This window comes from Epinephelus lanceolatus, chromosome 24 (assembly GCF_041903045.1).
Source record: "Epinephelus lanceolatus isolate andai-2023 chromosome 24, ASM4190304v1, whole genome shotgun sequence".
NCBI classification, from domain to species: Eukaryota; Metazoa; Chordata; class Actinopteri; order Perciformes; family Serranidae; genus Epinephelus; species Epinephelus lanceolatus.
In genome coordinates this window covers 14,572,560-14,600,255 of record NC_135757.1, presented here as the reverse complement: position 1 = coordinate 14,600,255, position 27,696 = coordinate 14,572,560, and the positions used below count along the sequence as shown (strand labels likewise).

The 27,696-nt window shown below is 41.6% G+C and overlaps 1 protein-coding gene and 2 long non-coding RNA genes across 5 annotated transcripts in view; 2 read left to right on the top strand and 1 right to left on the bottom strand.

The window, feature by feature from the left end:
* Positions 1 to 26,034, top strand: part of LOC117250251 (solute carrier family 15 member 1-like) — a 46,875-nt gene extending 20,841 nt beyond the window's left edge. The window contains exons 1-23 of one of the 3 annotated variants that reach the window (XM_078165987.1): positions 2,716 to 2,850; positions 3,139 to 3,173; positions 3,515 to 3,599; positions 4,829 to 4,970; positions 5,206 to 5,325; positions 5,407 to 5,506; positions 5,976 to 6,066; positions 6,152 to 6,235; positions 7,686 to 7,768; positions 7,942 to 8,028; positions 9,327 to 9,416; positions 9,558 to 9,602; positions 20,033 to 20,065; positions 20,168 to 20,256; positions 20,550 to 20,631; positions 20,854 to 20,970; positions 21,102 to 21,242; positions 22,184 to 22,230; positions 22,994 to 23,101; positions 23,184 to 23,298; positions 23,392 to 23,529; positions 24,769 to 24,876; positions 25,184 to 26,034. In XM_078165987.1, the coding sequence (XP_078022113.1) occupies positions 3,150 to 3,173; positions 3,515 to 3,599; positions 4,829 to 4,970; positions 5,206 to 5,325; positions 5,407 to 5,506; positions 5,976 to 6,066; positions 6,152 to 6,235; positions 7,686 to 7,768; positions 7,942 to 8,028; positions 9,327 to 9,416; positions 9,558 to 9,602; positions 20,033 to 20,065; positions 20,168 to 20,256; positions 20,550 to 20,631; positions 20,854 to 20,970; positions 21,102 to 21,242; positions 22,184 to 22,230; positions 22,994 to 23,101; positions 23,184 to 23,298; positions 23,392 to 23,529; positions 24,769 to 24,876; positions 25,184 to 25,345 (2,091 nt within the window). In that variant the 5' untranslated portion in view covers positions 2,716 to 2,850; positions 3,139 to 3,149 and the 3' untranslated portion in view covers positions 25,346 to 26,034. Of the gene's footprint in view, positions 1 to 2,715; positions 2,851 to 3,138; positions 3,174 to 3,514; positions 3,600 to 4,828; positions 4,971 to 5,205; positions 5,326 to 5,406; positions 5,507 to 5,975; positions 6,067 to 6,151; positions 6,236 to 7,685; positions 7,769 to 7,941; positions 8,029 to 9,326; positions 9,417 to 9,557; positions 9,603 to 20,032; positions 20,066 to 20,167; positions 20,257 to 20,549; positions 20,632 to 20,853; positions 20,971 to 21,101; positions 21,243 to 22,183; positions 22,231 to 22,993; positions 23,102 to 23,183; positions 23,299 to 23,391; positions 23,530 to 24,768; positions 24,877 to 25,183 lie in introns of those variants that run through there. The other 2 variants (XM_078165986.1, XM_078165988.1) reach the window with 2 other exon arrangements.
* On the bottom strand, positions 9,840 to 12,429 carry LOC144461944 (uncharacterized). Its single transcript, XR_013490526.1, has 2 exons — positions 11,734 to 12,429; positions 9,840 to 11,102 (listed from the first exon to the last, which is right to left on the bottom strand). It is a non-coding gene; the product is annotated as an uncharacterized LOC144461944 (long non-coding RNA).
* Positions 13,313 to 18,956, top strand: LOC144461945 (uncharacterized). Its single transcript, XR_013490527.1, has 2 exons — positions 13,313 to 17,836; positions 17,873 to 18,956. It is a non-coding gene; the product is annotated as an uncharacterized LOC144461945 (long non-coding RNA).
* Positions 26,035 to 27,696: the final 1,662 nt, after the last annotated feature.

The window sequence follows — 27,696 nt, the reverse complement described above, 5'->3', positions numbered from 1 at the left end:
CTCCCGCACAAACGCCTCGTCATACTGCACTGTAAAAGAAACATGCTCACTGGGTGTCCAGATCAGAAGTGTAGCAGACTTTAGACCTGTGCAAAACATTGTAAGCTGTATTTGCATGTAGTATCCCCTGCTGCCAGTTTTCTGCAGCTGCAGCTCTCCATCTACTAGCTTGATATCACTGCATTTCTGAGTAAGCTGATCAGTGAGTGAGAGTTGGGTTGGCACAGGACATTTTATTTCGAGAAGCACACGTGTGTCAATGACCCCATCCGGACTGGCAGAGAGCCATGGTTCTTGGACACTTACAACAGTGCCCTTGTGAGTAATGTTCATGCCCTGTTCTTTCAGTTGACGGCAAGCTTTAACTTCATTTTCTTTACCATAGTTTGTAGCATAGTTGCCACGAAAGGAGGGGTATATGTGCTCACAAAGAAATTTGTCACTGCTTGTGGCTGCATGTACGGGAACCTTTTTTGCTGAGCTTGCTGTAAGTCTGATTTTTCTACAGTTGTGCCACAAATGAGATGCACTTTGCTCTCTCGTTTCTAATTCTAGTTGAGCCTGCTTGTGCATCACAAACTTCAACATATGCCTGGTAAAATGTCTTGCATGGGTCGCAGCTGAGACCATAACTGTGTACCTGGTGTGGCTGAAAAATCTTGTCATCAACTGCACTGTTTCCCCTGCTAGGTTGTTCTGCAGATGGTGAGGCATTATAACACTTTCCTATTAAGGTGTTCTTGAGGGAAAAAAGTGGTTGGATAGGGGCTTTCTCTACACTGTCTCTGAAGTCTTTGTGTGACAGATGATGTGGTGTATTTGGGAGTGATTGAGTCACTACAGCTCTACAGTTCACACTGTATTGCTGTTCTGCCCTGTGGTGTTTGAAGTTGATCTGACTCAGACGTTTCGGCTCAAGATTCTTTGATGTCCCTGCATTCCACCTGCGCTGCTCATCTGTACATGCAAGCCCTGTCTTTCCACTGACCACTGCATTCTGCACCTGCAATAATGACATCAATATTATCTTCATTTCTCCACTTGCTATTGACATTACTATTAAGTATGAACCAGAGGTGGGTAGTAATGAGTTACATTTACTTGAGCAACTTTTTGGATAAATTGTACTTTTAAGAGTAGTTTTAATGGAAAATACTTTTAACTTTTACTTGAGTAATATTGTTCTAAAGTAACAATACTCTTACTTGAGTACAATTTTTGGCTACTCTACCACCTCTGGAATGAACTCAGCATATACATATATATATATATATATATATATATATATATATATATATATATATATATATATATATGTGTATATATATATATATATATATATATATATATATATATATATATATGTATATGTATATGTATATATATATATATATATATATATATATGTATATGTATATATATATATATATATATATATATATATATATATATATATATATATATATATATGTATATGTATATATATATATATATATATATGTGTATATATATATATATATATATGTATATGTATATATATATATATATATATATGTGTATATATATATATGTATATATATATATATATATACTTCTCATATATAAATCAAACAATAAATGTTACATATTTTGGGTTTGTGAATACCTTCCATAGAATAGCTGCTGCATGGCTACATGATTTCCCTAACCCGGCAATACACGAGCAGCCAACTGTCTCCACGACTCCACTTTCCTTTAGCATGACCCACGCTGTATGTTTAGCTTGATTGACGCTCTGGCTGGGCTCTACTGCTGCCTTCAGAAATAAAAATTCGCCGTGTTTCTTGAACAGTACTGTACCTATTTTGTTACTATGCAGGTAATTATATGCTTCTGTGCTTTTGTAATTCCGTAATTCCTCGCCATCAACACCTTCGGAAAACACAAAGTAATTAACAATGTCGATGTAGCTAACATCGGGCCATTGCTTCATGTCATCTACCCACTCCGTGAGGAGTGACGGGTGCGGTACTGTTACAGAACTGTCCTCACGACTTTCTAAAACAGCTGTACTGTGCATCCACCTCCGATTTTTGTCCATTTGAGTCATATCCATGGCGAAAAGCCGGCGTTTACGGTGGCTTTCACCGCTAGCTCAACCGTAAACACCGTTAAACCGGAAGTGCTTTACCGGCTTCCGGTTTGAAACAGGAAGTCAGGAATCAAGTCAGGAAAAAGGTGAATAGGGCGAAAGAATTGACCATAAATTGTGATCACGTTCATTTTCCTCATTGATGACAATACATTCAGAGCTGCCGCAAGTCTTCTACGGGGGCGTGGCGCTGATGTCACTGAATCAGGAAGTGAGCTGAGGGGGATATCTCGCTTTATCCAATATCTCTGATATAGCCCCAGTTTTTTGCATGCATTACATCCCTGTCTCAGAGCTAAGCATCAGATTTTTAGTTTAAAAAGCAGTAAGAAGGTTGTTTCCTTTATCAGCTGACCTCTCAAATCCTCTTTATCTTTTTTTTTTTTTCACTTGAATTGAACTTAACTCGCATATCTGCAAAGGTTCTTAAAGCAGGTAAGAAAAGAAGGGGAAAAGAAAATAACAAAACAAAGGAGTAATGATTACAGAGAGAAATATTGGTCCCTGAGTCATAAATTAACTACTAGTGATCCACAGTTAGGTATCAGTGGGCGTTGCAGGAGGGTTGATGGGAGGTTACATAAGAAGCCGGCCAGGCCTCCGCACGGTCTTCGTGTCCTGGATCTGGACAAGGGTCACAAGTCTCTCTGTGTCTTTTTGCTGAAGGATTCAGTTGGAGAAGTGACCTAAAGTCGACACACACACAGCAGCCACTGCAGGTAAGTCCCAGTTTGTGTGGGAAGCCTGTGACTGGGAAGCTCAGGGACCCACCCTTACATTTTGGGATTTCTTTTCTCTGTCTATTACACTTGGTTATATTATTATTATTATTATTTGCTTCATGCACTTGAGCTAATACTGAAACAATATTCGGCAGAAATTTACACAAACATGCTAAATATGTCCAGTTGTCACATTTAACAATATTTATCTGCATATTTCACTTTTTTGTATTTTATCTCAGAAAAAAATGTTAGTTTGCATAATGTGTGACTTCATTTCTGCAGACAAAGACGAGATGAGGAAGCCCAAGAAAAAGAGTGTAAGTCTAAATGTTAATGCACTGTCTGTAGTCCTTAAAACTGCACCTATTTATTGGTCACTGCCATGATACCCAACAGGACTGAATTTTTACGAGGAAAAAATATGCACTCATCCATGAATATTTAAAAATTCATAAATAATTATAATCACATAATCATGGCATTGAAAAAAAATCCAGTTCAGGTAATGAAAGTGGTTGATTAAAGAGTATTTCACCTAACTCTTGGTGTCTTATAAGTAACTTATCAACATGAAAGTGAAACAACACAGTAAGTGTGCTGTCCAGAACCTGCAAACTCCTTCTTCAGTCACTGAAGTTTTTCCTTTCTCCTCTAACAGGCAACTATTTTTGTCTTCCCAATAAGCATCTTTTTCATCGTTGTCAATGTGTTCTGCGAACGTTTCTCCTACTATGGCATGCAAGGTGAGAGGGTTTGATCTGGATCTCGTGCACTTTTAGTCTTGAAATGGTTTTATTCATACATTATGAAGCTGTGCCATCTGTCTTTGCCTAACCTGCACCCAGTAGTGTAAACCAGATTTACTCAAGTACTGTATTTAAGTACAATTTGAAGGTACTGAGATGGAATAGAAAGTGCAATTTGTACCTCAAAACTTAGTTACACCGATCAGCCAAAACATTAAAACCACTGACAGGTGAAGTGAATAACTTCAAACTTCAAACACCACTGCAGACCAAGTACCCCCCTCATGGCAACAGTACTCCCCAATGGCAGTGGCCCCCCAGCAGGATAATGCACCATGCCACACTGAAAACATCGCCCAGGAATGGCCCAAGGAATGTGACAAAGCCCTCAAAGTGTCAACCTGGCCTCCAAATTCCCCAGATCCCAATCTGAATGAGCATGTGTGGCACGTGCCATTAACCCACCTCACAACCCACTCGACTAAATGGATCTTCCGCCAACGCACTGGTGCCAGACTCCGCAGGACACTCCCAGAGATCCTGTGTCCATGCCTTGACAGGTCAGAGCCAAGTCCAATCCAAGGAGGCCCCACCTTGGATTAGGGGTACATCTGGGGTATCAGCACATCACAAGAATCCTTGAGCAAATTGGGACCTGGGAAATTTAGAAGCCAGGTCGACACCTTGAGCTTTTTGTCACGCTCCACAGGCCATTTCTAAACAGTTTTTGTAGTGTGGCATGACGCATTATCCTGCTGGGGGGGCACTGCCATTGGTGAGTACTGTTGCTTTGAGGGGCGGTACTTGGTCTGCAACGGTTTGTCAGTGGGTGGAACATGTCAGGTGGTATCCACTTGAATGCCAGAACCAAAGGTTTCCCAACAGAACAATGCATTGGAACAAAATAATCAAAGTTATTCACTTCACCTGTCAGTGGTTTTAATGTTCTGTACTTTTCACCACTGAAAAAATATATGAAACTTTCCAACAATATTTAAAAAAGATACATATATAGAAATAGCTATAATAATGTGACAGTTTTTACTTGAAATACTTAAGAAATATTCTGCTGATTATACTTATATATTTTTATGTGAGTAAGCTTTTCTTCTACTTGTAATAGGAGCATTTTTACACTGTCATAAAAGATGTGAATACTTCCACCTTTTTGTGCATTATCATTTTTACTTTCTCCCATTTTCCTCCGTCTCAATCTGCGTCTGCAGCCGTGCTCGTGCTGTACTTCAAGTACTTCCTGAGATGGGATGATGACTTTGCCACCACTATCTACCATACCTTTGTGGCTCTCTGCTACCTGACGCCCATCCTGGGAGCCATAGTGGCTGATTCATGGCTCAGCAAGTTCAAGTGAGTTTTAAATCCAGCGACTCTTTTACCTACAACCAAATACAGACATGCATTATGAGTATAAAACTGTAATTTGCTTTACATGTTGTTATAGTACATCGAGAAGTAGAGTTGGGGTTAAAGTATATCTCACAGAATGGGCTGTTAAATTTTATCCTTGGATTTTTGACCCTTGTCTATCTTATCTGCGCACCTGTTTTACTCTTCGCTCCTTCCTCCTCCTCCCTCTTCACAGGACTATTGTTTACCTGTCCATTGTTTATGTGCTGGGACAGGTTGTCTTGGCAGTAAGTGCTATCCATGATGTCACAGATAAAAACAAGGATGGCACCCCCAACAACATGACCTTCCACATGTGAGTTGAACACACACAGAACTGCGCAGACACACAACAGGGAAAGATAGTAGTGACACTGTACCTGTGCTTCGATCTGAGATCCCTGTCCATGGTGGGTTTGCTCCTTATTGCTCTGGCTTCAGGAGGCATCAGACCTTGCATGGCTGCCTTTGGTGGAGACCAGTTTGGTGACCATCAGGTTAGATGTCGCTCAAGCATACACACACACACACACACACACACACTGTATACACATGGCAAAGAAGAAAAATTACAGTCTGATGAAACCTGGTTTAAGAGTCCTGTAATAAAAACTGGAGGGCTTATTGTTACCTGTAATTTCTGGTTTATTTTTTTGTCCAGGACTTGTTTAATCTCCCTGTGTTCAACAGGAGAAACAGAGCAATTAAAAAGACAACTTACTCGTCAGCATTTCTTGTATCTCTATTTGTTTCCAGCTAGTTGTTTATTAACTAATAACCACAAGTACATCTGTCTCAGTGACTTTATGACACTGTTCAAGGCCAGGGACAAAGATTGCCTCATAATATCAATGACTCTGATGAAATGAGATGTTATATAAAATGCATCCAGTAGTGTGATTAATGAAAAATGTACATCAGTGCTTTTTTTGTCCAGAACCTGTTTAACCTCCTTGTGTCCAACAGGAGAAGCAGAGGAGCACCTTCTTCTCCATCTTCTACCTGTCCATCAATGCTGGTACTCTGTTGTCCACTGTCATCACTCCCATCCTCAGAGGTTCGCTGATGTTGATCACAGAGCATAGAATACATCGCTGACTCAGGTGTTGAAGTTTTAAAACTGTGTGTGCTGTGGTTTCCAGCTCAGGAGTGCGGTATTCACACGCAGCAGAAATGCTACCCACTGGCCTTTGGTGTCCCCGCTGCTCTAACGGTGGTAGCTCTGAGTAAGCATTCATTTAGTTTTTTTTACCGTCTCTCAGGACATTTGAAGGGTATTCAACAAATTTTACATTTGTTGGTCAGCTACTACTAAGCCTATAAAAACCTCTGTGTACAGTAATATCTTATGTGGCTCTGCAGGAGTCAAGTCTTAAAAAAAAATTCTGATGATGTCACAGTTATGTCATCAAGGTTTTGTCAGCTTGGGCTGGGAGACAAATTTCTAACAGAGTCTGCATTAGAAACTGGAGTTTCTCAGCACATTACAGTACTTGTAGGATCCAGTATTCATAGATCTTTAGAAACACTGGGGACTAAGGGCCTGTCTACACATGTACAGGTATTGTTGAAAACAGATATTTTTCCCCTCTCTTTTAAAAAAGAATTTTGTCCACATGAACTTTGGTTTATGAAATATCTCTGTCCACACTAGTGTGCAAAAATTACTTCAAACACTCGCCAGCAATGGCTGTCTTCAGCAGTCTCCCCTCGTCACAAAGGTAGTAAAGTAAACAGGCTAACACTGTCTTATTGAAAATAGAACTGGAGATCTTAAAACTGTTGACTCATGTTTGATAAAGGGACAAAGGAGATTAATCAAACATACGAATAATGATCTGGACATGCAAAAGTTTTCCTTCCATTCCTCATTGGCAACAGTCCCACTCTCAAAGTGTCAAATCATCTGCTGATTCAACTGGGCCTGATCCAAAACCGTTGTTTCTGGCAGAAATTCATTCATCCATTCATCCATTCGTGAAGTGATTCAGCAATAATAAGTTTAAGGGTAAAGTAGTCATTTCACTAGGCAGTGTTAACAAAATGTTAGCAAATCAGTAGTTCACCATTGTTGTCGTTTGTAATGTATACTCATTTTATAATATGCTCAACATAAACACAAAGCAACAGTGGGCATGCACAAATTGAGGAGATGATGTAATAGTTTCCCAAATGCTCAATTTAACATGTCCACACAGACAAAGAGTAGCTGGATTCTTGAAAAATCTAAAACTGTTTTTGTGTGAACTAGAGGCCAAAACATTGTGGAAAACAGATGTTTTCAAATATATCTGTATACATGTAGATAGATCTTTTAAGTCAAGATAATTCTGCCAGCTTAATGAAAATACAATGCTAAATAGTTGAAATGCCCCTTTTAAGAAGTTATTTATTAAATGTTTTTATAGATAATAAATAATCCATATGTGAGGACAGCTTCTGGATTGCCAGGTTGTGTTTTTTTACTGATGGCTTATTACTATGTCAACTTAGAAATAATTAATTATCAAACTAGTTCATTATTAACTCGATATTACCCTCTATAAAATGTGTTTTATTAGTGATACCGTGAACATTTAGTGGTTTCTAACGATGCCCTCCTTTATTTCCTGATTACTTTGTTACTCTTTGACAAGTAGTCAAATGTTAAAATATATATTTGGTGTGTGTCTGCAGTTGTGTTCATTGTTGGAAGTGGGATGTACACTAAGAACGCCCCTCAGGGCAACATCTTGGTCAAAGTCTGCAAATGCATCGGGGTAAGTGGGTCCTCAAAGGTGAACATTTTGTTATTCCAAAAGGGGTTTTTGTTTTGAAAATGGAGTACAATGGTTTTAAATAGAACCGAGGAACTTTGAGTATAGTTTAAGTAGCAAATTGTTTTTCAGTCACTGAAAAATTCTCATCAACCTGTCCTCTCTACCATCTGTAGTTTGCTATCAAGAGCCGCTTTAGGCATCGTGCTCCTGAGTACCCGAAGAGAGCCCACTGGATGGACTGGGCTGAGGAGAAATACAATGTAAGAGCATTATACATCCATCTATCTATCTCTATCTCTATCTCTATCTCTATATATCTCCCATTCAACTACAGATGACTGATAACCTGTCACTGCACAACATAGAAGCTCCTGTCAGGCATCATAGCAGCTAATATAACTAGGCATATGGTCCAATACATGAGTGAGGTACAGAAAAAATTGGCAGTTACACCAGAGGAGCCAAGCACCAGCTACTGATCAACAGAGCAATCCTTGTGGTCTCCTCATTATTTCATTAGCCTGCGGGATCCCAAGGTACTTGTAGCTGTCCTGGATATCTCCTATGTTGCCCTCTGGTAGGTCAACTCCTACAATTCTGATCATCTTGCCTCCCTTTGATACCATCCAGCCACACTTGTCTAGCAATCGGTATCCATGGCCAGTCTTCTTGATGATCTGACTGAGGGGATTCAGGCCAATGCAGAGCAGCAGTGGTGACAGTACATCCCCTTGGTATATGCCGCATTTGATGGTGACTTGGGCAATCGGCTTTGAGTTGGCCTCCAGGGTCGTCTTCCACATTCCCATGGAGTTCTTTATGAGGGCCGTTAGTGTCCTGTTGATCTTGTATAGTCCCAGACATTCCAGTATCCGTGTGTGTGTGGCATTGAGTCGTAGTCAATCCAGGCAATGCACAGGTTGGTCTTCCTGCTCTTGCAGTCTCGGGCGATTGCGATTGCTCTGTCGACTAGTAGCTGGTGCTTGGCTTCCTTTCGCTCAGGTATTGGACCATATGCCTAGTTGTGACGCTATGATATGCCACAATGATGCCTGACAGGAGCTTCCATGTTATGCAGAGACATGTTATCTGTATTTGGTCTGTAGTGATGGTCTTTCTAGGAATGGCATTCAGGGCAGCATTTACATCTTCTAGCAGATCATCTGAAGGTACTTGGCAACTCAGCTTCGGAATTCATCTGAGGCTCCCGGTTTCCAGTTGCTCAAGATCTTCCTTCTCAGGTCAGCTGCTCTTACATTGAGTATCTGGCATCCAATCTTGGATTGTCGGGGTGATGATGACATCCCCCCATTGACCTGTCATCCTGGCTCCCCCTTGCCGTAATATTGTTGAAATATTTCATTGATCTTTAGTTGTGATAGTAGTTGGCGGTTACGAATGTTGAAACATTGCGCTACCAGATTTTTCTTAGTTAGTCTTGATTGTGGGTTTTGAAGTATCCATAGGTCCCACATTCTCTGCATATATCCCCTCTCTCTGGCATTGCTGGCATTCCATCAATTCTGTGTTCTCCACCCTTGTCCATGTTTGGCTCCAGAAACTCCTGATTGCTCAGGTGAAGATGGTGCTGAAGGTGCTGTTCCTCTACATCCCTCTGCCAATGTTCTGGGCTCTCTTTGACCAGCAGGTAACCACCAATTTTCTCCTTGACACTAACTGTATGTAGCTGTGATCAATAGCAATATAAAAGGACATAGATAATGGACACCCAGATGTGCACCAAAAGAATCCAAAGACAGACTAAAGGAGAGCTGTGTCTCCAATACAGGGCTCCAGATGGACCCTCCAGGCAACCACCATGGACGGTGACTTTGTAAGTGTTTTATTGTTTTCCTATGACAAACCTTGTGAGTACAAACCACAGACTGTTTTTTAATTTGAGATTCTGTCTCCCTCCCTTGTAGAAGCAAAAAAGTCAAGGTCCCGAGCCGGGCCAGTTAGCTCGCGACCTCGCTCTTTTCCTCTCAAACGGACTTTCTTTATCTTCCATTAGATATCAAAAACTCAGATACTCAGAGGTAAAAAAAAATCACTGGAGACACGTAGAATCAGATGCAACTGAGTTTAATGTGCTCGCAGGCAACAAACACATCACAACCCAAATGAGCCAAGCTCCGGAGCAAGGCTGGAATTTCTTTGTTTGCGCTCGCTCTTTTATCGTAGAATTTCTGCTGAGTCATTTCTTTCCCTTAATCCTTCCCACTTGGCTCTGATCGTAACGATATCCCACCTCTGCTGAGTCACTTTTTCTCCACCATAATGGTGTCATACTTCTGCTGACTCAGCACTTTTTAGTCCTTCCCCCTCTAGGGTCATTCTCAGGACAAGCTGTAATTCCCCTAATTTTCCACTAGTGTTTTCTGAACCCATCCTCATGCTATTTTTAGAAATGATTCACAGTGAGTCCTAGGTACTTCTCCACCACAATGCTTAAGTGCTCAATAAGTGTGTGTGTGTGTCATAAGAATACATGAAATATTAAACCAGTGTGTAATTTGTCAGTTGCACAGATTATATTGCTTCAACACATATCTTTTTAAAGGTCAACTAAAAGGTACAGTATATGTCTTCAGTAAATCAGTACATTACACTACATTCCCCCCTTTGGGGCTCCATAGTCCCATATAATATCTTAAATCACAGCAAGGGGGAGAAAATATATATATCCCCCCTTTGGGACTTTATAGTCCCATACCATTAAGATTTAGATTGGCTATTATCACACACGAATCATTTTCCAGTGATCAACATCAGTAGAGCTGCACATAAGTCATACTTCATTGATTATCAGCAGTATCTGTCACACATTTTGTCATCCGTAGGTATCACACACAATTCATGATTATCACCTCGAATAATTCGTATGTATATAGAGTATAAGAGCTAGCCTAATAATGTCTTTGTTTTTCTTGCATGATTAATCATAATGACATTCTTATACAGTGGTTGTGACTACAGTCGTTACTGGTATTTTCTTCAGTGAATGCATGATAACTTCACATATACAGGGTACAGTAAGCAAGGTACATAGTTATCTTTGCTGTTAATGCTGCCAAGTTACTGTCCGTCGGGCACATAGGCGGATGTACCAGTCATCCGCAGGCGCCGGTAGGACACCACCTGATCCCCTTAGCATCTCAATCTTTTGTTGCAGCACGTGGTGGTTGACCAGTTGCCGCTGTAGGTCATCCCTAGCCTGGGCTCAAATGGGGGCTGGTCCTCTGACATGGCTGGGCGCTCTTGGTAGGCCAACCCTGGATTCTGCTGCTTTGGATACAGGGATCTCCACATGCTGGCCATGCTCTGCACCAATCTGTGTGTTAGAAAGGACATTGTTTAGTTCAATTCACTTCCTTCCTTTTCCTCCTAATTGCCCTGTGGTATAGATAACCTATATATGTTAATCAGTCGATTGTTAGTATGGGTTTGGTAACAGCAAGGTTTTTCCTGAATCTATTCCCAATTATTTGGTTATTTCTTACCCTGAATCGGCTCTCCCTCTCTCTCTCTATACAACCTCGTATTCCCCTTCCAGGTTCCCCTTCATTGGCTCATATAAGTTTATATTGTCAGCCATATTCTCACATACGTCCGTATTATCAATCATGGTTTCATATAAATCGTTGTTCAATCTTTTGGATATATAGGATCTTACCCACGGTTTATCTAGTTTCCACAATTCGCCTTTCTTGGGGAGCTTTTTCTGCTGTTGTATCAGCATAATAAATTGTCCCGTGGCCGTTCTCATGGCCCTTCTTATCAGGATCTGTACTAGGGGAAGGACGCCGAGTCCAAATATTACTCCTATAGTCTGTAAGATTTTTCCAACAGAAAACTTTTCTAACCAATCAAGAATTGATGAGGTTTTTAGTGTTCCAATTGGAATGTTGTACTTGTTGGTCTCTCTCTACATATGTAAACTTGAGTCAGGTTACCATCTTCACCTGTTTCTGAGCTGCTGCTTTCTTCTCCCTGCTCTCTTTCTGTCTCTGCTCTCTCTCTCCTCTCTCTGTTCTCTCTGCGCTTGGGCCCTCATCCTCAGCCCTGTGGCTACCAGGTGGCGACTGAGGAAGGGGTGTTTTCCTCTGAGGTGCTCTCTGTCGACACCCTCTCTGGGTTGTTAGCTCTGCAGCAGTGGTTAAGATGGAACCAAACATCCTTACCTTCAACTTTCAAGGCAGTTGGTGTAGCTAATATGACCTTGTATGGACCTTCTCTGCGTGGCTGGTCCCACTTCCTTTTGAACACCTTGACGTACACCCACTCTCCAGGAAGTATGCGTTGAAGGTCTTCTGGGATTTCGACCCTTCTGTCCTCTGTGGTGCCTTTCACCTGCTGGGAGATAGCCCTATGGATACGGGTTAGACTTCGTAAATAGTCAAACATTTCGCCTTGTAATTGTTCCAGGGACGGTCCCTCATGGGGACCTCTTAAGTATGGTAGCGGCATGAGCCGGCTCGTAAGCATTTCATGCGGTGTTAGATGCGTGACTCGGCTGGCTTGTGAACGCATAGACATTAGTGCAAGCGGTAAAGCATCCACCCAATTAAGCTTATTTCCACTATCTACTACTATTTTTGCTATTTTGGTTTTTAAAATACCATTTGCTCTTTCTACAGCTCCCTGTGATTGGGGATTGTAAACGCAACCAAATTTTTGTTTGATCCCTAGTTGTTTCAGTGTCTCTTGTATGACGTTAGACACAAAATGGCTACCATTGTCCAATGATATTGTATCTTTTTACCCATAGACGTTTTTCGGCCTCAGTAACTCTGTTTTGAGCTGCTATGAGGGAGGGCATGGTTGTGAGGGGTTCACAGTCTTGTATGGTTAGTAAGGGTGTCATTACTGCCCCTATTGCTGCCTGTTCATCTGCAAAGTTATTGCCTTTGGCTATCAATGTATCAGTGTTTTGGTGGGCTGGACATTTTAATTACTGCTAGAGCTGTGGGAAGGAACATGGCTTCTATCAGGTCGAGGATGGCAGCTCCATGTGTTACAGGAGTGCCGTCAGCTCTGCGAATCCTCTTTGTTTCCATATGTTAGCATGGACGTGGCACACACCATAGATGTATGCTGAGTCTGTGTATACATTTAGTGATTGTCCCTCTGCCAATTTACATGCTGCTGTTAAAGCTTTTATCTCTGCAAGTTGGGCTGAGCATGGCTGAGCAAGTTTATGTGATTGTAGTGTCTCAAAGGTGTGGTCATTGTTGTGAAATTGAACAATCCCGTAGCCTGCATGGCTACCAGTGGCGTCACGAAAACATGAGCCATCTACAAACAATGTGAGATCAGCTGGGATAGGTTGATTGTGCAAATCTTCTCTAGTACGCATAAATGTCTCTGTGTCATGAATGCAATCATGTGGCTTACCATCTGTTGGCAGTACCAGTTTAGTGGCGGGGTTGATGGTGGAACAGCGTTGAATGTTAAATTCAGGGGCTGATAGGATTACCTCACAGCCCGTACGCCTGGCCTGTGGGCATGTCTTGCATCAGGACGGCACATGCAAAGCCTGATCTTTCTGCTACCTAGAGATGAAAAGGTTTAGCATAGTTAGGAGTCCCTAACGCTGGAGCTGACTGCATGTCTATTTTTTAGATTTGGAATGCACCCTCAGCTTCCTCTGTCCATGTCAATTGTGCTGTGTTGTTTGTCTGTCCTACTGCTCTTAGTAAAGCTCTGAGTGGAGCAGTTTTTATAGCATAGTCACAAATCCATGGCCGACTGTATCCTGTCATGCCGAGAAAAGACAGCATTTGGCCCACCGCCTGCGGTTGAGGTGCCTTACTACCTCTATTTGAGATGGGGCAATGCACTTTTTATCCCCACTCGACTGTCTGCCCAAGTACTCTACAGACTGCTGGCAGAACTGCAATTTGTTTTTACGGACCTTTGTGTCCCCCCCTTTGCTAATGCTGTGAGCACTGCAATGGAATCTTTTTGACATTGTTCTTCTGAAAAGCTACAGACAAGCAAATCATATGCATGTTGTAATATTAGCTAGGTCATATTGCTGACCTTCATAAGTGAATGCAAACAAATATTGAGAGTCTGGGTGTAGCGGTACACTGAAAAAGGCTGAACACAAATCGATAACTGTGTACCACTGTGTGTCGGATGGTATGTTTGAAAGCAACGTGTGTGAATCTGGCACATGTGGCGTCTCTGTTTCCACCACTGCATTAGCTGCTCTTCTGAGGAATTTGGTTTCTTGATTGGAAAAATGGGCGTGTTGCAGGGACTTCTAGTTTTGACCAGAACTCCGGCTTTTACCAAGCCTTCAATTGTGGGTTGGATATCGTCAATGGCATGCCGCTACAGAGGATACTGCCTCTGGTATGGTAGGCTAGCGTGTGGTTTTAGTGTGATATGAATAGGTTGCGCTGATTTTATCAAGCCTACGTCTGTTTTATGTGCTGTCCATAGCTGTGGTGGAACCGTGCGTGTTCTTCTGTGACTGCCATCTGTGTGGGAGTAGTACCATCTACAAGTACCTTATCTGTGACTGCTTTATCACCTGTCTTAGTTGAGATTCTAATGTATTGTTTGTCATCTGAAATGTGGATGTATTTGTTCTTGTTGGGTAACCACTCTCGCACCTGCAGTGCACATCCGACCATTAGACCCAAATGATGAGACTCATAACCTTCTGCTATCATCAGTGTAACGTGTGGTGCAGAATTTGGCACCTGAAACCATCCTGCTAATTCTTCTGGGAGGCGGACGGCTGCTGCCACACCTTGAGGTGCTGAATACATGTCTTCACTAATGATCAGGCATGTTTTTTTTTTTTTTTTTTGAGCACTGTGTTCCTGCATTCTTGACAATCTACATGAGTCTGGTCTGCATCATACACGAGTGTGCAATGCAGTGGCAGAGTGGGACTATGTGCTGTGTCAAAATGTAACCTGACCCATGGTTCCCACTGAGTCCATGTCCGTTTAAGGTGCGGCTCTTCTGGTGTCAGTTGGAGGCAGTAGCCCAACGCCTATTGTGTCTCTGTGGCGTTCATGGGGCAGCTGTGGCATCATGCTTTGTGGAGGTTCCTCAGGGAAATCTAAATATAGTCCATCTTGAGCACACATGTTCTTAGCTTTGAGAGGGCACAATATATCTCTGCCTAGAAGATTCACTGGTGTATGAGCTGAGTAGAGTAGGAGTGCAAATATGACTTTTCCTGCGATAAGCATTGGAACGGGCTCTGTCAATGGTATGACTTGTGATTTCAAAGAGAAGCCTACGGTCTTGATGGATGACTTAGAGAGGGGGAGTTCAGAGCCCTCTTTTCCTAGGCATGAATAGGCAGCCCCTGTGTCCACCATAAAAGGATATGCTTGTTCGTGGGTGACAACAGGTACAGTTGGTTCGTCGTGTGGCTGTAATGAAATGACTGGTGACATTACTTCCCCCTCAGGCTTCTCCGGGCAACCCTACCATGGGCACCCTGTCTCGTTTTCGGCAAATTTTCTGCTGGACCTTCCCATGGGTTGACCGAACAGTCTTTGTGTCGGTGGCCGGGCTGGTAACAACCCCAGCATAGCTGGTTAGATGCTGCAGGATTCACTCCTGGAAATCCTGTGTTCATTTCCTGGGAGCCTGATTGCTGATAGGGTGCGGCTCGCTGATAGGTTTGCTGTTGCGGTGGCTGGGGTCTTGGAGGAAAGCTCAGTCCCCCTCTCCATCCTCCTCGGCCTGCCAGTCCTCCCCTAGGTCCAACTCGACCCCGCCACCTCGGGGACCTCTGGAGTGGTAATGAGTGGCACTGGATTGTCAGTGTTCTGCGTGTGGGGAGCGTCTTCTTTCATCTGCTCTCGGCCTTCGTATCCCTGGCCAAGGTCACTGTGAACCTTCCCTCCACTTGGCCTTCCATTGTTGTTGCTGCTCTTGCCTCCCCCACCGAGCGCAGTGGGTATTGTCCCGTCTCTGATGGTGATGTGTCTTGTGGGTATGGTGGTGGTGATGCTGGTAGGGGTGGGGCTATGGGTCTCACATCCATCAGTGCCCGTGGGTCCTGTGGATGCCTGCTGCACTCCCTTGGCTCGGTTAAATCTAGGCTCAAAACATATCTCTTCTCGAAAACATTTGTATTCTTCTGACATGATATTTTAATCTCCTACTCTGTGCTTATTTGTGCCTTGATTTATGTATTTATGTATGTTGCTGCTATGGCTTTGGTTTTTTTGTTATTGTGTTTCCTCTGTATTTTTCATTTTCTATTTTTTATATGTTCAACACTTTGGTCAATGTGAGTTGTTTTTTTATGTGCTTTATAAATAAAGTTGACTTGACTTGACTTAACTTGACTTGACTACTTGCAACATTCGCTTCTTACCCCCTGCTTGTCTAAACCACCCTAATACCTCCCTTTCCTTAACCCTATTGTTCTTTTTTTTATAACTCACCTTAGTGTCTTTTGCCTCAATGTATTTAGTTCTGTATCCACCTCGTCGCAACATGCCAGGTTGAAGGTTCCATCCTTAGGCCAACATTTTTTTTTTTTTTTTTTTTCCAGATTTTTGATTTATTTATTTATTTTATTTATTTATTTATTTATGTTTGTTTTTCCTGATGTTCTTTTTGTGCCATTTAGTCACACAGCGCTGGATTCAGTTTCTCCTACCTGGATGTTATGTCATCACTATCTCTATGGGTGTCAGACCCTTTTTTCCATCTTTCCTTGAAGCCTTGTTTCACTGTGCCAGCTCTTGGAATTTCTTGTTGCTCGTCTGTTTCTTTTGTGCTTATCAGTGCTAATAATGTCCTCTACTGTAACGGTAGTTTCTTTTTTTTTATTGTTATATTATTAATATTATTATTATTATTATTATTATTATTATTTCTTTTTCAGAGATTATATTCTAATTTATGTGACCTGTCTCCTAGGGGGGCTTTGGTTAAACAGCCAAATGTTCATGTCTCCCAAATCAACTTTTCTGGGCACAACAACAATCCGCAGCCATGGATTATGTGTCTCTCCTTCGTGACCTCGTATTCTTATCTGGTGTAGAGGGAGTGAAGCTACTGGCGCGTCTTTATGATTATCACACAAATTCTGCAGCAGTGGATTTAATGAGTAAGGAACCCACAGTCTGCGCAAAATCACTTCCAACGGGACACCTGGAAATAACTCTTTTACTCTCTTCAAGTTAACAAATTTGGTGACCTGCCAAAGTTTTTGTTTGATCTCCTGCTCGTCTTGCCAATGTTCTACCCCTTTACTGTCAAAGTATGTTCTTCTCCAGCCAAAATTGCGCTCTTATGCCCCTGAATTCTACTGGACCCTCAGTGACGCAATGACTCTCTGTTATAATCTCATCTCCCCCTTCATTTCCCTCTTCCATCTATTTCAGGTGTTCTGATGTGAGTTATGTATTACCTCACCTCTTAACCTGTCACTGGTTTAAAAAATTTATGTGTTTGCCTTATTACTCTCCCTATTTGTGTTATCTTTGGTCCACAATGTTGTACCAGTGAAGTCAGCCTAATTTGATCTCCCAATGTTGCAGCAGCGAGGCCTTATCAGACAGCCTAATGTGATCTCACAATGTTGCAGCAGGGAGCCTGTGTACTTGATTTATTTAACAGCTTAGTTTGATTCTCTCTATCTGCTCACCCCCTTCGCTGTCTATGTAGCTTCTTTCCAACCCAAAATGTGTTTTTTATGCCTCTAGTGTCCACTGAACCATCAGTCATGCAATATTCTTCGGCCCAAATTTCATTACTACTGCTGTCACCCTCTTCCATCCAACTCTTAACAGCTTGATCTCAACTTCTTTTTCTTTATTTTATTACTTATTTTATTTATTATAAAACTATACATATAAACTAAAACTACTTATCATTTATAATTTATAATTTTATTACTTATTCTATTCATTTATGAGACTATACTTATCACTTATTTTATTTATCTATAAAATTAAATTAAAATAACAGATATTTCTTTTTTATTCTCCCCTTAACAGCCAACCAGTTTGTATGGAGTTCACCCGAGCAACTGGTTCAATCAGTGAAACGTGGACTTTTTGTTGGCACCGTTAGGTTTCCAGTCCCCAGACAATTTGTTGACACCGTTAGGTTACCCTTGTCTGGTTTTGTTTCACTGAGACACTGTTAATAACTACCTCATGTAACAAAACTTTGAAACAAATCACATAAAACAAACACACAGATACCAGATTATGATAAAACATTCAGGCCCCAAAATGTCTTTTTTCTTTGTAATGACCTTTAACCCAATAGAGGTCAGAACCAAACTATCAAATTTTAACAAAGCTTTGTTTTTTGTATAAGCCCACTTCTATTGGCTGTGTTCCTCACTCTATGCTGGCTGCATGCCTCACCCCCTCCTTTTGTGCTCTCTGTTTAGTCAGTCTCCCAATGATTTGTAAGTCTTTTTACAGTTACATTTTATTTAACACTTTACTGTATTTACAACACTTTATACAACGCTTCGTGCATTACTCTAAATAGATTATACTGTGTTTACTACAACTTACTTCTAAATATACTACAATGTATGTACAGCAACTTTATAGCTTACAGTTAGGTTTTTACAATTTTTACACTTTGATCGATCTGTTAACTGTTTTGACTTGTTTTTTGTCTTTTTTACTTTTCCTTTATCTCTTTGGTTGCAACATTTTAAGCGTTCTGCCCGTTCAGTCCCGTTCTGTCTACGGTGACTCCCCCTCCTTCTTGGCTGGGAGGTCACTTTCCTCAAAACGGCGGTATCCACAGAAGCTTTTTAGGCCTTTCATTCTTACAGCAAACCACCTATGCAGTCCTGATGTCTCCCCTAGACACACCCTCCTTTTATAGGCTTAAAGGTGTACTAGGCAAGCCAACAGCGGTATCCGCGGATTTGCTCAGCATTCCGTTCGCGCAAACCTGCCGGCTGGCTTCAACACCCCCGCCTCTACAGGCTAAAGGGAGTGCTGGCGGGTTTCAGCAGTAGTAACCACGTATATGCTTTTGAGTATCTCTGACTCTTTTCTTCTCTTATTGTGCACTCTTGTCTCTTTAAATACTTTAAATACTCTTACTACCTTCCTCACTACATTTGTTACCGTACATTCAGCACACACACATTCACTCTTTCTTTTGCCTGCTTGGTTTCTCTAGCTCACTCCCCACATTCCACACACACATACACACACTCACTCACTCCCTCCCACATTCACTCTCCATGTTTATCTCTCTAACTTACACACACACACACACACACACACTGTGTTGCACTAGATTCAGTTGTCTCCAGCAATATATCAGCTATGTTCCAATGTTGTGTTATTAGTTAGTAATTTTTACATCACATTTTAGGTTCTTTAGGAGAGGAATTTGTCAAATACCTCCGACCTTGGCGGCTCCCAACTGCACCTCAGACGCACCCGGTTTAGGCAGAAAAAAGGCTCTGCTTACCTTATCTGGTGGCCACCTGTACGTCTGATGTGCAGCCAAGCGCCCCCCGATCTCAGGATCCGACCTCCTCGTCCTCCTACGCTGGCTCGCCAAATAATGTAGAAGCAAAAAAGTCAAGGTCCCGAGCCGGGCCAGTTAGCTCGCGACCTCGCTCTTTTCCTCTCAAACGGACTTTCTTTATCTTCCATTAGATATCAAAAACTCAGATACTCAGAGATAAAAAAAAATCACTGGAGACACGTAGAATCAGATGCAACTGAGTTTAATGTGCTCGCAGGCAACAAACACATCACAACCCAAATGAGCCAAGCTCCGGAGCAAGGCTGGAATTTCTTTGTTTGCGCTCGCTCTTTTATTGTAGAATTTCTGCTGAGTCATTTCTTTCCCTTAATCCTTCCCACTTGGCTCTGATCGTAACGATATCCCACCTCTGCTGAGTCACTTTTTCTCCACCATAATGGTGTCATACTTCTGCTGACTCAGCACTTTTTAGTCCTTCCCCCTCTAGGGTCATTCTCAGGACAAGCTGTAATTCCCCTAATTTTCCACTAGTGTTTTCTGAACCCATCCTCATGCTATTTTTAGAAATGATTCACAGTGAGTCCTAGGTACTTCACCACCACAATGCTTAAGTGCTCAATAAGTGTGTGTGTGTGTCATAAGAATACATGAAATATTAAACCAGTGTGTAATTTGTCAGTTGCACAGATTATATTGCTTCAACACATATCTTTTTAAAGGTCAACTAAAAGGTACAGTATATGTCTTCAGTAAATCAGTACATTACACTACACCCTCCCTTTTTTTCTTCAACAGGGACTTCTTATAATCCAGCCTGATCAGATGCAGGTAAAGCACTTGTGTTGATTATATTTTACTTACTTTGTTGGGATGTTTCTTGATGCTTGTGCTTGAAAAGAGCCCTAAAAGAGTAACCCTCCTTCTTAACAGACTGTCAACCCTATCTTGATCCTGGTTTTAGTGCCAGTCATGAACAGTTTGATCTACCCACTGATTTCCAAGTGCAAATTAAACTTCACGTGAGTTTATTTTCCTGTTTTGTTTCTGTGTGATGGAAAATATTACTGGAGTCTAGGTTATTTTGCAAACTTTCTGTGTATTCATTTTTTTCTTTGTTTAACAGCTTTTAAAATGCCCATTGTTTGATAATCTGCCCATCCTTATAACCACCAAGTTGGGAGATAAAATGAAGTGACAGATACTGTTTTAGCCTCCTGGAATCATTGTTCCATGTGATTGAATATGGTGAAGGGATATAAACTCAAATGTTTAAAAATGTGTGTGTGTGTCTGTGCGTGTGTTTGTTTTGCAGTCCGTTAAGGAGGATGACTGTTGGGATGTTCCTTGCTGCGCTTGCATTTGTTTGTGCTGCCCTGGTCCAGATACAAATTGATGTGAGTTTATATTTATTTGGAAAGGGACAGTGCACATTAATTAACATGATCACTTAAGTCACGTAAATGTGCCAGATTGAGCCATACAGGCTAATTTTCATCTGCAGTCCCTGGCACGTTGATGGAATATGTGTAGCACACATAAAAACATACATTAGGCAACTTCAATGCAAATTAGGGTATGAAACCCACTTCACACACACAGTTCCATTTCTCTTCTAGAAAACCCTGCCTAAGTTCCCATCAAGCACTGTTGGCCAAGCAAAGTTCATCAACATGCTTGACAGATCACTGGACGTCAAAGCTGGAACCAACGGGTTCACCTTGAAGCCTTACACGGTACTCCAGTCAGCACTAGACAGCGCACAGACACTTGTTATCCACATGTACTAAAATTAAGGAGGTCTGTAAGTCACCACCCACTAAAACTAGGAGAACATTTTCATGCTGACTTTTCTTTTGTCCTGCAGGCCAATGATGATTACCTGACCTTTGATGATCCATTTCTACTGAATCTAGGGGTAAATGCCACTTACCCAACTGGTTTAGTGGATGGTAATCGTAGCACTGTAGTCATCATTCAGGATGGGCCTCTACTCCAGCCTTTAGGGGTGAGTACACTGCCAGATTAAGTCCAACTGAAGTTCCATTTTTTAATAATTATTATTATTTAACAAGGCAGCAAGGTGGTGTGGTGGTTAGCACTGTCGCCTCACAGCAAGAGGGTTCCTGGTTCGATCCCGGGTCTGGGAGCCCTTCTGTGAGGAGTTTGCATGTTCTCCCCGTGTCAGCGTGGGTTCTCTCCGGGCACTCCGGCTTCCTCCCACAGTCCAAAGACATGCAGATTGGGGATTAGGTTAATTGATGACTCTAAATTGTTCGTAGGTGTGAATGTGAGCGTGAATGGTTGTCTGTCTCTATGTGTCAGCCCTGCAATAGTCTGGCAACCTGTCCAGGGTGTACCCTGCCTCTCGCCCAATATCAGCTGGGATAGGCTCCAGCGCCCCCGCGACCCTCAAGAGGATAAAGCGGTTAGAAGATGGATGGATTATTTAACAACTTGGGAAGTGGTCCAAAAGCATTTTATCGAATTTGAATCTATTCCTTTTTGAATGTTTTTAATTTTTTGTTGTTGTTGTTGGTTTTTTTTTGTTTGGTTTAGAATAAAGACGTCTCTCAGCTAAAAAAAAAAAAAATACTGCATTTCACTCAGTGCGCTATGCAAGGCTAGATAACTCATTAGGTGCTCAGCTGCGGCACATAAAGCAGCACGTAAGCATACCTGCAAATGTCACACAGGTCAGGTTGCTGGTGTGAACATCAGTGACACTGCTAATAAAACCCTGTCTTCCATGGTTTGTAAGCTGATGCATCAATCAAACAAAACATTTAAAAAACACGTCGCATTATTTGACTACGACAAGGGATGTCTAAATGTTATCTCAGTTGGACTGTAATTACGTTTGTAGTGTGTGTTTCTTTATCTTGGATTAATAAAATATAACTCAAAGTACAAAGATGTGGAGGCTCTAAAGTATCTTTCTATCTCCAGTTCATGGACATCAAAACCAAGCCAGAACAGGGCGCTAATGATATCAGGCAAGTTTCACAATGTTATAAAGCGTGCTGCTTTACATTTAAAGCTGTATATTTGTCTTTTTCAGGAAAAGGACAAGCAGCCTATTTGCAGAACAATGAACCACCCAACATGTATAGATACAGAACACATGATTGATGTGGAGCTCAAAATGCTAAGTATACTGGCATTAGTCTGTGTGCATCAGATGAGTAGTAATATTAACTGTAAAATAAGAAACCAAAGTATATCTCCATGCGATTCTTTAACCTTCATACTGACATAGTTTTTAACTAGCCTATATAATTAAACAGCACAATAGAATTCCTGAAATTTAGTTATGGCTATTGATTTTGGTGTGTCACCCCAAGATTTTCCAGTGGCCCCATGTGGTCACCCCTATGAAAAGTTTTTGGGGCCACCATTGCCCTCAGGATTCGCTTGGGACAGCTTGGGGGTCCTGATCTCCAGAATGTGAACCACTGCTTTAGATGGCCGTTAGGAACATAATTAAGCTGGTTATGTGGAGATCACAACATTGTGAGAAAATATTTACATGCATGAATTGAGCAAGGGTTTGTCTTACTGATTACAAATTCAACTTTTCATTTGTAAGAGGAAGAATGTGTTTAATCTTGTTTCAAATGTTTCATAGTCTCAGCTGGCACCTAGAAGAAGCACTGCGCCGCTGTGCACAGGGATTTACTATTTTTTTTATATTTTTTTGTTTCATAGTCTCACTTTAACACTGTCTCACCTATTTTGTTCTGAATTCTTCTTCCCCAGATTTTTTAGTGGCTATGACTCACTTTTGAATGTAACAGTGGGTGACCAGGACTTTGGGGAGATCACCACCAACAGCATGTCAAAATATGTTGGGGTACCACGGGGACTGTAAGGCTGATTTCGTTATGTATTTCACATACAGTTACACTGGAGAAAAGTCAATGCTCTGATGGGTGTTTTCTTGTATCAGTGCAAAGTTCCTGATCAAGAGTACTACTGGACAGGAGTGTGTCTACAGTCAAGAGCTGGGCTTCGCCAGCTCCTTCACCTTGATCATCCCGCCAGCTTTCACATTTGGACAAAATGTAATTCAAGAATTCATTTTGAGTCTCAATGTAGCTTAAATGTTTTTGACTGAAGTAACACATCTTGGTACTTGGCTGCTTTATGTCCTGTAGTGTGAACAGAACATCCATCCAGTGATGGACATCAAGCCCAACACCATCCACATGGCCTGGCAGATTCCCCAGTATTTCCTCATCACTGCAGGAGAGGTGGTCTTCTCTGTCACCGGCCTGGAGTTCTCCTACTCACAGGTAGAGTGTGCTCTCCTTACATATCTGACAACAACTGAAAATGCAAATAACTACAAAAGTGCAATTTGAAATTGTCCCTCCCAGCTCCCTTACAGTTAAGATGGCAGTGATGATAACAAAAACGGGGACTAATTAATCTCTTAACTTTAGTGGATTGGACAAAGAATTAATCTGCAGATGCTCCAGTTTAAAGTAAGACTAAACATTTCTATGAATGTCAGGTTTTGAGGCACGACAAAGGCCAAAACGTGTCCTGCAGCAGATCCTAAGGCTTGTGTCTTTAGTCAAGCCAATTTCCAGTAAACTCGCACGCCGGTTGAAAGGAGTGAGGAGTCAGCAGTTAATGACGGTGTGACATAGTCAGTAAAAAATTGTGAATTGCCACAGCCAGGAGAGGTCCTTGAGCATACAGTCATACATGTGCACACATCATATTGGACTGATTGGTCCAGCGGTTTGCGAGATGTGTGAACAGACAGATGCACAAAATCACACACACGTACACTCGCGCTCACACACACATACACAACCAAATACATGATCCTCTCCAGGCTTACACCTGGTTGAGATAACTGGAAGGACACTCAGAGAGAGCAGACCTCCACCAATGTTAACAAAAGTGAAAAATAATTTGGGTCTGCCCTGTGAACCACTCCAAAATTTAATGGGCTCTTTCTTGGCCCATGCTACGACTTTCTGCCAAGTTTCATAAAAATTAGGCCAGTAGTTTATAACCAGCCGGGAGGAGTCGACAAGTTGTGTGTTTTTTCCCTCTCTCTCTCTCTCTGTGTGCTTGTGTACGGAATGCAATCACTGCCTCTGATTGGCTTACGCTGATACTTTATCCTTGACTTAACCAATAGTCACTTCATAAAAAGGGTGGTAACGTTACTTGGCGCGTAGAGGGGAAAGTAACACAAGACCACAACAAGACAAGAGACATGGCTGCAGAGAACGTAGAAGGTGATAGGCCTGAGAAAACGCATGAGGGACAGGCACACATCACATGTGTGGAGATACTTCACTGTCCTCCGCCGTGTCAATGTGATGACATCATGAAATGACTTGTCGACTCGACTTAGACTTTATTGACAGATAAGTTGACCTGAAAAAAATCAAAGTCGTTAATGCCCTATTCCTAATGTTAATTTGTCCAGAGACACAAAATACTTATCGATGTCTTTTATAATTTGCTGTAATATGTAGTTTTATATTACTCTTTTTTTTTTTACTTTCCAGGCACCCAGCAACATGAAGTCTGTTGTGCAGGCTGGCTGGCTGTTCACTGTTGCTGTAGGTAACATCATTGTGCTCATTGTGGCCGAGGCTGCAACGCTCCCAGATCAGGTGGGTGGATTCATGTAAATCATTGGTAGATGCATATTGTCCCCACTGACCTTCATTTTAAGTTATATGAAACCATTAATTAGCGTTTGAAACTGGCTGTAGTTGCTTTTGATTAAACATAATAACAGAAGTTATGTTAGATAAATTGAAGCTAACTCTCCAAGCTCCATATTCAACAGACAGACATGAGAGTGGTATAAATCTTCTCATCAAACTCTCAGCAAGAAAGCCACGAATTTCCCAAAATGCCGAGCTGTTCCTTTTAGTTTAGCTCCGAATTAACACTGTGTTTGTTTCTGTTCACCAGTGGGCCGAGTACATCCTCTTTGCCTCTCTGCTGCTGTTCGGGTGCTCCATCTTTGTCTTCATGGCTTATTTCTACACCTACATCGACCCAACCCAGGAAGAAGCCCGGTTTGCCCAGAGGGAGCAGGAAGAGTGTAGAGATGAACAGGTGCAACTCGTTTGAGAACCGCAAGGAGGACAGGAGGAGCTCTGACTCCAGCTCTGACGAGGAGGAAGTCAAACAGACCAAGATCTAAAGTGGCCATCCTCCACGGCTTTTCCCTCTTTTGTACAAATGCTTGGTTCTGTGTTTCATGTCTGAGTCCAGTACACTACTGAACATGTCGTGGTTAGAATGAATGAATGGATGGATGAGTGAAATGGTGCTGATGTTAGCAGAACACAGAAGGGCTTTGATGATTAAGCTCTTGGTGTACAGTGTTGGTGAAGGGATAAATCAAACACTGTTATCACCATTTCAGCAAAAAACTTTGAGAGCAAATTCATTTAAACAGGTTACTCATATCATTAAAATCCCCAGATCTTTACTTTACTTTATTTTTACAGTGATTTATTTTGCACTGTGTAGCAACATCTACATATGTAATTTCTAGTTTCAAAGGATTTTATGATGTGTATTAATTTCCAAGCGCAGTGTTGTATGTATTGTAATATATTGTGTATGGTACTCTCATCTGCCCCAGGGAAAAAAAAATCTAATACCAAAGACTGCTTATTGAGTCAGAAAATGTTTAATTATATTCCATATTCAATCTCAGATTTCATCTTGGCCTGGTAGAACACTGCCCTGTGATAATGGCTGCTCACCAAAGTCTTCAATAAAGATGCTACCAAGGTGTTGTTGTCAATAAATGTGTACACCGCTTTCTTTCAGCTATTCTATGGCATTATGTTAAATACATTTATTTTTCTGTGTACAAAATCTGATGTTTCTGTTTCTTATATTAATCTTTCACACACGTAGGAAGGCAACTGGCATTTTGTAATTCATTGTAACACAACTCAGATTCCAGAAAAGTTGTGATGCTGTGTAAAATATACACAAAAACAATGCTATGTTTTGGAAATCCTTTTCAACCTATATTCAACTGAATACAGCACAGAAACAAGATATTTAAAGGTCAAATGTGTAGGATTTAGGGGCCTATATTGGCAGAAATTGAATTTAATAATAATAATAATAATAAAGTAAGTTTTATTTTGTGTACAGTTATCTGAAAAAGAGTAGTTGGGACAGGGGCAATAAAAGACAGGGAAAGTTGTGAGATGCACAAAAAACCAACAGGGGGCTACATGGTTAACAGATGATAGTATCATGGGCGAATCTGGATCTGCAAGGACAGAGTCAGGTAGTTGAATGAGGTCAGTAAATGACTGTCTGCATGCCTTGAAGGTCCAGTGTGTATGATTTAGGGGCATCTGTCAGCAGAAATGTTAGTTAATATGTTTTTATTGGTTTATAATTACCCTCAAACAATAACTTTGTGTTTTTATGACTTTATATTGTTTCTACAGTAGCCCAGAACGGACAAATCAAAAACACTGGCTCTAGATAGGGTCATTCCCGTTTTCTACCGTAGTTACCCTACACACTTGGCACACCGGAGAAGTTTCTGCAACCTCACTGCTGGAGACCACTAAACTCTAAACAGGTCACAGTCATTGACATTATGCCAGTATATAAGTGCCTCATCTCTTACAGTATAATATATGGCCAATGAGCCATCTTGAATGTTAACACAGTGTTGACATTTTTTGAACTAAATGGAAAAAATATAGACAATTGGGTAAAATGGACCCACGTTCTTTATGATTTAGTTTAAAGGGCCAGTGTGTAAAATGGGTTGAAAACCGTTGGAAACAGTGACATCAGTGGTCAAATTCTAGATTGCAGGGCTCACTCGCTCACCCCTCCCGTCGGGTAAATGACGGTGGCCTCGTAGGGACAAAAAGCCTTGCGCACGAGTTTTTCAGGAGTAGGTCTATCTAGCAACGAGGTGAATGTTTACTTAGAAATCTAAACCATGTTACAATATTGTAATGAATCCCTCACGAGCAGGAGACCAGAGGAGCGTTCGGGAAAAAGGCCCGTTTATTTGAGCAGTCCAGAAACTCTGGTAACACTCCACTCCATCCCAAACTCTGACTCTTCTGGCGTAACAGACACACTTCATAACTTTACACACATACTCGTTTACGATACTAAGTGGGGACCCCCCTCCCCTCTCTGCTCCGCCAATCTCCAGCCCACACACTGACTGACAGGGTAGCCGGTATACAGTGCTCAGCTGTTTATTTAGCATAGCAATATCTCCGGACTATAGTAGCTGCGATGGACAACTTTGAACGCGATTTTGAAGAGTTTCTTGTAGCGGACACAGACCCAGAGCCATACCTGTTTGAGCCGGAGCATACAGATGAGGAACTCCATGTGTTTGATGCTGAACAGGTGAGAAGAGAGGCTGAATGCACAGAATGGGATTCGGTGCTACTGCTGCCATTGTTGGGGAGATA